This window comes from Rhamphochromis sp. 'chilingali' (genome assembly GCF_963969265.1).
Source record: "Rhamphochromis sp. 'chilingali' genome assembly, chromosome: 8".
Lineage (NCBI taxonomy): Eukaryota > Metazoa > Chordata > Actinopteri > Cichliformes > Cichlidae > Rhamphochromis > Rhamphochromis sp. 'chilingali'.
Genome location: NC_137935.1, coordinates 9,664,315 through 9,675,679, shown reverse-complemented (window position 1 = coordinate 9,675,679; position 11,365 = coordinate 9,664,315). Strand labels below are relative to the sequence as shown.

General features: G+C 38.4%; 1 protein-coding gene across 1 annotated transcript in view; it reads left to right on the top strand.

Annotated features, from left to right (window-relative positions):
- The window catches only part of b3glcta (beta 3-glucosyltransferase a), an 85,202-nt gene extending 74,107 nt beyond the window's left edge, over positions 1-11,095 (top strand). Inside the window, exons 12-15 of the mRNA XM_080888949.1 lie at positions 6,808-6,907; positions 7,314-7,433; positions 8,315-8,459; positions 10,562-11,095. Coding sequence (XP_080745075.1) covers positions 6,808-6,907; positions 7,314-7,433; positions 8,315-8,459; positions 10,562-10,723 — 527 coding nt within the window. The 3' untranslated portion in view covers positions 10,724-11,095. The remainder of the gene's footprint in view (positions 1-6,807; positions 6,908-7,313; positions 7,434-8,314; positions 8,460-10,561) is intronic.
- The last annotated feature ends 270 nt before the right edge of the window (positions 11,096-11,365 follow it).

The following is an 11,365-nucleotide window of genomic DNA, read 5'->3' as shown; positions in this document are numbered from 1 at the left end:
TAAAACCAGCAGTCAAAAACCTGGTTGTGCTTTTTAATTCTAGTCTCACCCTCAAGAAACATGTATAAGCAAGATCATCCAGTCCTGCTACTGCCATCTAAGAAATATGATCACTTCTGCATTTTAGTGAAACTCATCGATTGTCATCCATGCCTTTATTTTCTCTTGGTTAGATTAGACTTCAGATTGCAGCAGCTTTCTGACATTACTTTTAGAACTGATTTTAAGATTTTACTTTTTTTTACTTTTGGTGAAGGACTTTACTTTTAAAGTCCTTCACCACCTGGCCCCAGAATATACACTCAAAGTGATGTTCCCATCTTAACTAGTTCAGGTGCAGATCCTCAGACACGATTAACTATTCCCACCAACTGCTTCAAGGCAAAAGGTGATTGAGCATTTGCTGCTAGGGCTCCTCAGTTGTAAAATGATCTGCCTGAAGATCTCTAGCTGGCCTTGTCTGTTAAACCACTGCTAGTCTCATTTGTATCATTAGGCTTTTTATATACATTTTAACATAAATTTTATATCCTACTTGCATCTTATTCTTTTAACCTTTAGGTTATGTGTGTTAATTTTAATTTGTTCTTTACAATGGAACCACTTCATTCTCATTCTTATTTTGATGTTATACTCGAGTGTGGCCTATTTCGACTGATATGTAAAATGCTTTATCATTTAGTTTGTTTGTTTATTCTATGTTTCTGGGAAGCACCTTGTAACACCAGTTTTGATAAGTTTCATACAAATGAAAAGAATACAGTTTTTGAGCATAATTTTTCATTTCTGAGAAACATCAGCTGTTTCAAATTCCTGTTTACGTGTTTCAATTGCATCTACATTTAGAGCTTGGATAGGATAAGTAGCATAGATGATGTTCAGCGGTTAACAACAACTGGCTACACTTAGTAACAAAGCTCAAAGGAGGCTCCCGCAGGGGGTGCACCAGACTTGATTGACTGGGAAGAGACTCTGGGGCAGACCTGGTTTCTCTGCTAGAAAAATACATCCTCAGGTGGACTGAAAACCTTGCAATCACCCTGGAGGGTCTTTAATCCAACAACGTACCAAGCTGATCAACTAAGGGAGGAACTGGGGGATGTTGTTGAGCTAAATGATGCAGAGCTGGTCTACACATGGATGGATGGATATATTTATTGTTGTTCTACCGAGAACAATAAATAAATGAAATGCAATGTAGTGTGCACTGAAATGATAAGTATTTTCAATATGGCTTAGTCTGATACTCTTTGCATCTACCTTCATCCTTAAGCGTCCTTCATTTCTGTGTGAGCAATAAGGTCTGTTTTGTTTTTGTTTTTTTTGCAAAATAAGATATCTCAGCTAATTTATTTATGGTCCTTCATTTTTATATCAAGGATTTATTTATTTGTAACTTTTAGAGATACATGCACAAAAACTTACTTATTTGTATTTAATTCATCATTGCATCTGCAATGACAGAACCTGTCCAGATGTAACGTAATCATAGTAATGTTATAGAATTATGGAATGCATCACACTGGGTGTGGTAATGGGAAACGTGCACAAATATACAGTACATAGACCTGAAGAATGCACCAAGCAATCCAGGATAGTTTACAAGAACGGTACAAACTCTCTGCTTTGGGCAAAAAATTATTCTACCTCATAGCCATCGGCACACAGTGACACGAAAGACTCCGCGTTCTGTACCTTAAAAAGATGCTGCATCGGCTGTTGCCAGTTTAACTCCATTGTAGGTAAAACTTGTTGTTCAGAGCTCTGGTGTAGACCCGTGCCTCCCTTCAGTCACTGTCTCCAGGCAGCTTAGCACTTTTAACAAGGATGTCTCTTGCAACCTCTCGCTGTATAGATGTAAACTGCCACTGGGTACTTGCTAGTAAATTTGTACTAGTATGATGCAGATCTGAGCCTTCCAAAGAATAAAAGCCAACCTTCTCTAGCAAAGTTACTCTCTTATCAGTGCAGTTTGGTGTTGATATGCAACCCCCATACTTGAGAGCCGCCTCATCTCCACCTCCTCGTTGTAGATAGTGGCAGGTCTCACGCACTTCTTGCTCTTAAACAAATCCAAAATGAGAGCCTTTGCTTTTCAAACACTAAACAAATAGTTCTTCTGCACTGTCAATGCTCTCAGACTTCAGACCGAAATAATTTTGATTTTTTTAAAGTCAAACTTCAACAGAAGAAAAAAAACGGTATATGCAAATCAGATTAAAGGATTTCTGGATTTCTATCATGCTGACGCCTCTGTTGGTTCTGTGACTTGCATTGGGGTTTAAAATAACTCCGCAAGAAGAATATGTAATTCTTACCTAAACAAACCTGCATCTTGTTAAATTTACTAATGCGGATGGGGAAAGTGCAGAAGTATACATCTCATAGTAGTAAAGTCTTAAATGCACAAGTTCTTAAGGTGACATAACTGGTGTACAGTTGGAGGTTGTATGTGTGAAGAGTAAAACAAGGTGACAGTGGAGTCCCATGGGCCCCCTCAGTGCACTCAGCAACTTATTATGCATTGCTAATGCACATCTGTTTGGAGTAGGGCCACGCTATAGTGAAAGTAATCCTCTTTCAGTTCCCTTGAAACAGTAAAACCACATCGATTTAGAACCAGTAAAATCCAAGAGAAATCGTTAAACATGCCACTACCTGATGTATATGGAGAGTGATTGCTTTGCTTAGGGGTAATTGAAAGTGTAAAAATGCTCATACATTACTCAGTCATGTTGAATTCATTGATGGAGATGTGATTTAAATCTGGAAACTGACTTTTTTGTTTACTTGTTCTTTTGCTGCTTGTCACTATCCACAATGAGGAGGTTTCTTACCATAGACACTGTAGCATATCATGTATTATTAATGTTGTATTGACTGAAATGTTTTTTTGGTTGTCCAGTCAGAACAACATCTAAATTCATTCAGACCAAGGGAACATGATCACTATATAAAGTCTAAAATATAAATATGGCTAAATACACTGTTGATAGTGTTAAAAAGATACTGCCCAGTGCTACCCAACAGCCTCCTAGTAGATGTACTGATGGTATACATGTGAACAAATACTAGGTGTTTTTCAGTAAAGCTGACGTCTGAACTCGAGCTGACCTCTGATCAAGGCCACTGAGATTAAAACCCATCCAAGATTTTAGTAGCTGCTTCTGTTGGATGAATTTGAAAGTCTTCCATCACCTCATTATCACGTTATCAAGATATAAAATACACCATCAGCCATTTACAGTTGAGGGGTAAAAACTAAGGTGCTGCCTACTGTAGTATACACGTAGACTTCATCTACACTAGCCTAGAAAAGGTCATGAAAAGTTGTCATTAAATTGTAAGGCCGCTATAACAGATTTGTATCATCTGCTTCCAATCAAACACGTAAATGGTTGTCTAAAGCTACAGTTTGTCTTAGTTTTAGTGGGCAAGCAAGAATAAATAAAAATGGATAATTAATTGCAGAGTGTGGAAGTGTTCCTTAGTCTAGTGGATCTGATCTTACCTAAAGATTTAGATCATTTATGTTAAAGAACATTTGTTTAATTATTGCCCAAAGCAGAACTGATATTTCATGATCATTTCTCTCTAGACAATAGAACATGGGGTAAGGGTAAGACGCCATTCACAGTCTGCAGACAGCCAACCAGACAGGCCTGCAGCTGGTTGTGCTCTGACAAAAAACTGAAATTGAAGCTGTCAGGATTCTCATGGAGTTTATTCTTTTGCATAAGTCAACACATTACCTTTATTACCTAAGAGTTGGTATGACTTGCCCCTGAGTTTTACACCTTGTTCCACAAAAGGGCAGTGTTGGCCAAGTCTTTCTCCCAGGTAATCTAAAAGAAAGTGCCTCCTTCCCTTCCAATTTTGCCTTCTGTGATGGCAGCAGTCCACGGTCCATCATCAAGGCAGGGGCATCTTCAGTGATTCTGGTAAATAGCCAGGTACGTAAGCTACTGTCAGTGCATAATGTCAGTCAAACAGAACTAATAATAGGATTTACATCCTGGAGGATGTACGATAGATTGGATTTCTGCAGTGTGATGTAAAAGATCTAGTAAAAGACTTTAAATGAGATTGCCCCAGCCACAAACCATGACAACAGAAAAAACCCTCACTGATTTACAGTATCTATATTTAGAAATATGCAACAGTGTCGGGTACTTATCAACATGAGGACAGTGGCCATTATGTTATTAGATAAGAATGCAGTGAAATGAGACATAAAAGGAATATATCTGTCTTAAGGAAAGGAGGAGATGATCGGTACATAAAAAATGAATTTCCATTTCTTTTGCTCATTTCTTTCTGCTTCTTTCCCAAGGCCTCAAACTTTATGCTAATGATTGCTGAGAGCATCCTTGAAGTTCATCATCGTCAGGCATCGATATGTCAAGAGTCTGTTCATCACTAACATTGTTGCCTGTGCCCTCGGAGCAAATCTTAAAGCCATATCGTGCATTTACATGTGCACAAAGAAAATGAAATGCAGCATAAGCCGTCACATTTATCAAGGAAAGAGGCACAGACTGGCAGACAGAATTATTGTCAAGAGTCCAATGTAAAAACAGATCTGACATAAAATTAATTCATTCGCATTGTCCTGAAAAACAAGTTGATAGGTTTGTAGCTTAAACCAATTCGCTGGAACGTTGAAGACAATTTAATTACACAGCAAAAGCAAAGTTCTTTATGTTTCTCGTGCACGGGAGAGAACTGGACAAACGCCGTCCCTTCGCTTGACCCCAGTTGCTCTCGCCCGCTCCCCCGTAACACTGCTCTTTTATTGAGGTCACATGAATATACATAGGTTCATTAACATATGATGCCTACATACAAACAAAGAGTACCGTGTGTGTGTGTGTGTGTGTGTGTGTGTGTGTGTGTGTGTGTGTGTGTGTGTGTGTGTGTGTGTGTGTGTGTGTGTGTGGGGTCAGAGTGTGACCCCATAAAGACTTCCCTAAACCTGCTGGTCTGGAAGTCCAGCAGTTCCTCTAAACAAAAGGCACTTAGCCTAAAACAGACATAGATACGTTTATCCTACCACAAAACAATAAGAGAAGGTACGACCTCTCCCATGCTCCCAGGGTGTGGGTGTGAATGCCAGAACACTTTGGAATGCACACAAAGTCTCCACAGACTACTAAGGATCAAACCTCTACCAACATGACATTGATTATACAACTCTAAGCATATATGAGTAGATATTTCTAAGCATAAATGACAATCAACAATACAAATCTAACACAAGTATCCACCCAACTCAGAACTGTCTAGCTCATCATGCATCTGTCTGAAACCACAAAGAAATATTAAGTCTGGTGGAAAACCCACATCTTTACAGTATACATTTATTTTGAAAATGGAAAAATACACTCAACAGGCTGAGTTTAAAAATGTATATAGTCTGAGCAAGTGAGGCAGAGAATGATGCAAGACCTTGAAATGGAAAAGTGGCATAGGAACTTTATCAAGCAAGTACGAGTACGATTCACGGCCGAGTATGAACAAATACTTGGGTAAAAAGAAAATGTCAAAGCTGGGCCAAAGCAAAACTTTCTGTAGTATTATGTTCATATGAATGTAGCTGTGGTTGTTTGCTCTTTTCTTCTAAAGACTGCATTAAACATGAAGAAGAAAACTACTATCTATCCACGACCCTGATCTTCACTAAACTCCCACGACTAGATATAAGATTACCAGAGATCAGCGTGTTTTTGGATTTTATTCCTGTCAGCAGTTCAAGGTGTCCCTTCTTATTCTATATTCAGATACCAGCAAAAACACCTTGGGTGCCTTATAAATAAAACAGTAAGACCTCAGTATTCTTTGTGATGCTTGCCACCAGAGATTTCCATGTCTCAGCTCTCAGCCCTGATGGTGCACATATTTGGATTCTGATGGGCATATTTCTTTGGTTTCTTTGTATTTGTTGTTTACTTCCACATCACTGTTTTTGTTTTCAGGAGTTGGCAGAAAATTTTGTTCCATCTGGCCGTCATGTCAAACTTGCCAGAGTAAAAGTTTGATCTCCGGGCTCATCATTCCAAACATACCTTGTTTTTTCTTTGAGATGTCAGAATGTAGACAAGGGCTTTCTTTTTTTCTTTCTTTTTTTTTTGCTTACAAAGCTTTGTAGGACATATCTTTGCACTGAAAAGCCCAGAGAGGATTTTATTCATTGCTGTGCAATCCAAACCTTGAAGAGGTGAATCTTTTTTTTTAACAGATCTTTACATGTGCGATCACCTGTTTGACCTGTGCAGTTGCTGACATGCATATGTAAAAGCAAACATACTTTTGAGGTGTCTTTGAGCAGAATGCAGAGCTGCTCTTTGTTTGCCCAAACAGTCCTCACTGCTGTCAAGTTAATGCAGAACTACAAGCAAAAGCTACAAATAAAAAGCCCTATGGTCGTGCTTATTTTTCTTACCTTCTGAAAAGGCCCCTATCGAGAGAATAAAACTCTAATTAGTTACTTTTTATCTAAACGTAGCTTGAAAATCAAGTCTCGTATGCTTTCCTAAGTTAAACATTGCTCTTTCTGTAGTTAACAACTGTGACTATTGGTTAGCTTCACTCCTTTCAAATCCAGTCCGAATAATAAATGACTATAATTTTTGTTGCTACTGCCTTGTGCCTGCGTTTGTGTGCATGAAGGCATCTGTGCATATAAATAACTGTTTATACCAACTGTGATTTTCTTCCTAACAGGGTCATTTATCTTTGTAAACCAGATGGTCAATATGTGATTAAGTCATACTGGCCATTCTGTTGATAGCATGTCTGTATTTGCAGGCCACTGTGGAAAAACATTTGCAATTCTTCAAAGATTTCTAAGCAGCGCTGTGCCGGACACAAAGTGGCTCCTCATTGTGGATGATGACACACTTATCAGGTATGTTCTTGTCATTTGGAAATGTGTTTGTTTGGGATTTTTGTGGCCTAAACTCTGACTGTTTGACTGACATTTATTCATAAAATTTCTACCAGATTCTGTCTTAGCTGTGAAAAGGTTGAAAGAGAGAGACGCTCGGAATGAAGTCACTTTGTAAAAATGAGTTCTAGAGATATTACCATCCTATCAAACATCTAAAAAGCTCAGCATACAACTTCATGTCCAGCTGGCTTCACTTTCTGTCACGTTGCCTCTTCATTTGGAAGCCTCTGGGTGTTTAAAATAGCCTGAGGGAGCGCAGTTAATTCTCCCTCTAGATGAATAGTTTTTTAGGTGTGTAGGCACCAGAATGTGCGTATGATGATTATGATGAGTGTGTGATTAGTTTGAACTGTGCTTCCTCCAGCATTCCCAGACTGCAAGTCTTGCTGAGCTGTTATGACTCCTCTGAACCAGTGAGTCTGGGGGAGCGATACGGCTATGGCTTGAGCCAAGGTGGCTACAGTTACATAACAGGAGGTGGTGGGTGAGTTAGTTTCACTGCTCAAATGCTCTGGGAATGATGATGATAGAAGATTCAGGGGCAGCAGAGGAACTATAAAGTGTGTAATAAAAAAAACGTAATCTGTAATTTACAGATAAACCCTTTCAATTTAGTTTAAAAGTGTGGTGCTCCCCTAAGGGAAATGAGTTTGGAGACTGCATTGCAGTAACTCAATAAACTCAATAAAAATATGAAATAAAACCCCACTGAATCACAAATGGCCATCAGTTGTTAAAGCAGGTGAAAGAAAAACACCCAGAATTTAATTAAAAATCTGATTTTAGTGCCATTTTGCTTACATCAGATGTAAGATCATAAAGTGGGCAAAAAGCAAAAGTGGTAGTTCACTTTTATTTCGACAGCACAAATCTCACCTATTTGGCAAAATCTGTGCTTTAGATACCTCTTGAGCTGTGAGAGAGCTGTGTGAGAAACTCCATTTAGGAACACTTCAGTTGCTGTGACACTTCACAACACTATAGCTGCCAGTTTTCTGAAGAATAATATCTAAAAAAAAAAGACCCATTCTGAGTGGCAATGAGCGATTTTTCTGTCAGCTTAATATTCATTTTGTCATCTGTAATTGTTTCTCTTTTCATTGAATTGTCGCATCATTGTTACGCAGAGCCAATTTATATGAAAAAACCCATCTCGCTCTCAGCTCATAATTTTACTCTATTCTATTGCCCTCCCCCTCAATTGAATGAAACACGCATAATGGACCTTAAAATGATAGTGGAAAGGCATGCATATATAATTTCCTGGCAAAAAAAAATTCCTTCTAAATTGATCATTTACACTTCAGATAAGTGTGTTATGTGTGTCTTTTACATGCCTTTTTGTATGTTTATGCGTTGCTGCAGTATGGTGTTCAGCAGGGAAGCTGTGGTGCGACTTCTTAAGAGTGGCTGCAAGTGCTACAGCAATGACGCGCCAGATGACATGGTGCTGGGCATGTGCCTCAATGCTCTTGGACTTCCTGTCACACATAGTCCTCTCTTCCACCAGGTTGTAATCATACTCTCACAATACATTCTTTTTTGTGTGAAGAATATAAGGATTTTTTTTTATGTCAATAATCTTTTTTTCTTTAATGAAAAATCTCTTCAGGTATAACGATAAAGGAGATTTTACATTGAGATATGTGATGACTTTTAAGGAACAGACCGTGCAAAGGAAGCCACATTTCTTTTTAGGTGTTTCAGCCTCATCATCTGCAGGCAGACTGAGAACTGGCTGATGTCTGATTTTCAAAAGCCCTGTACACCTACGCAGGATTTTTTTTTTTTTTTGTTTTTCTGGTTGATTAGGCACTGCATATGCTAAAGTAATTTTCTATCACAGGTTCTGTAATTTCAAGCTAGTGAATGGTGAAACCATCCACATTAGAGTTTGTACTTCTGAAAGTGTGATGCAGTCTGAACCTCATATTTACCATCCTTTTCTCCTGGTTCATTTAGGTAAGCTGAGCTCTTAGAAAATTCCTAGTTGTAATTATGGGTGCGTTGATGTGGACTGTACTTACAAATCAGAAACCGGTAATTACAGCATCACTAATATAAACGTGCAATGCTCATCAATACGCCTGAATGAAGGGGGTGCTACGCAGACAGGTTGGGTGACAGCATGGGGGCATAAACACAGGAAGAGAATAGCTGAGGTTGAGGATACTGTTGACTGATATGTCACGGCATGTCAAATACATAAGACTGGAATGTCCACCAGCAACCAGTAGTGAGCTACAAAGCTACGGGTGACAAGCAGAGCGCTTAACATGTGAATAGGACTTACTGTGGGTAGAAGCAGTCCTGTGGGATTTCTAGGGTATGTCCACCCTTCTCAGTGATAAAAACATATTTACACTTCACAGGATATTGATCTTTTTTATCCAGCAATGCTTTGCTGAAAGTGGCAAGACAGAAAAAAATTGGAAGACTTATAGCAGTCTCCAAAACAGCTAGATAGCCTTTTTCCAAAAAGAATAACAGGAGATTTTTTTCCTTTGACTTGCTGTCTTCCTGTTATGTTTTAGTGACACCTTCAGAAACAAGGCAGAGTACAATTGCACTGGTGCTTCTGCGGTCGGGCATCATTACAGATGCGTGTGTTTAGGTCAAACAGTCAAAAAAAGGAAGAAAGCGAAATCGTTCATCCTTGCAAAATCATTTTCATATCATCTCATTTCCATGACATTGCTGTTTGCCTGATGTTATCCAAACATAGCTATGGTTGAGAAGAAGAAGCTCTAAAATGTTGCTAATACCATGTGTGATTATGTAACTGTGTTAAATCGGTTTTTAGACCACTTAATTTCCTACTGCTTCTTCACTTCAACGTGTACATCGTGTGTACATTGACAGATGATATTTATATAATCTGCCAAAAGCTTATGTATAGGCCCGATGTGAAGTATTCTTCTGCTCAGATCCCCAGGAGTATAAACATATACTTATAAAATCTCGTCATGTACATTTCATAATCTATAAATAACTCATGTTTCGTCTTTACATGCAGTTTTCTTCTTTCCAGTCTTAAGTCTGTCTTTTTTTTTTATTCACCATGTGAGGGAGTATAGCAGGCATATATATACCTATATACAGGTAGGGTGCCAACAGGGCACCACAGACAGTGGGCATAAAATATGCCTATAGAGTGGCATGTCATGCATTCATAGATAAGCACATTTCTTTGTAGGTCACACATTTCTTGTGAGATTCCAGTGTTACTAGAGCCAATCAAAATCACATGTATTGCTCTAGTACATGGGAGAAGGGGACAAAAGGCTGTGCAGTCTGACATAAAACAAAAGGGCCTGCTGATTCCAGGTGGGAGGTGATTGTTTCACATCCAAAAGTGCATTTAAACCTGTGCATTTGCTGCTCTGATATTCCAAAATGGCTTTAAGTCATTTCTCACAATCGTGAAAAAGTTAAATGTCAAATGAGTCGCTACACCACAAGCATGCATGACCTATAATTAGACATCGTAAGTGTTACTTTCTCTATTTTCAGGAGGCATCTGAACAGAAACTCGTGCTTTCATACCTTTTCTCCTACGTCTCCTGAGACAGCTTCCAAATATAAATTACCATGCTTAATCTTACCTTTCAGGCACGCCCAGAGGACTATGCCAGAGACTTCCTAGCTCACCAGGTGCCCATCTCTTTTCATAAACACTGGAACATTGACCCCATTGCTGTCTTCAACAAATGGCTTAAGGATGACTTCACAGCAAGTCAAGATGAACTGAAAAGTGGAAAAACTGAACTATAATGAATTTAAGCACATAAACTAGCCTGTATGAATACTTTTATATGTATATACAGTGTGTGTATGTCGAGTGATGGGAAAATTATCAGTTCACAGATGTAAATGTTTTGTTTTGTTTTTTTGTAATGTTGATGTTGAGCTGTTATAAAGAAGGACCATGCGAGCATGTGTCCGTGATTTAATATTTGAGTGTTTTCATGACTGAGTTGCATGTTATGGTTGCTGTCAAATTTGGGAATATGTGTATATTTATATCTTAATCTAATACCTTATAGAGGAGCATATCGTTTCTTTGGAGAAATGGTGTCTTTTACAATGATCACTAATGTTGTACAATGTGCTCTATTTTGTCATAAAGGCATTAATATTTCAAAATATTTTGCTTTTTGCTTTCATTTGGGACCTATTGCAGGATTTAGTCTAACTGGGCAATGTATAAATGATGAGGTTGTTAAAGGTTAATTAATGCTATGACTAAGATGGCAAAACTACAATATGAGCAGTCTCTTCTGTGCAGCTACAAAGCAGCGTGAATTCTCTCAGAAGCATTGTGAAAATTTGTGCCCTTAAAATGTTTACTTTTTAAAAGAGTCCTACTGTGCACAGACAACAGACAAACATCTTATTTTTAAACTTGTCTATTTA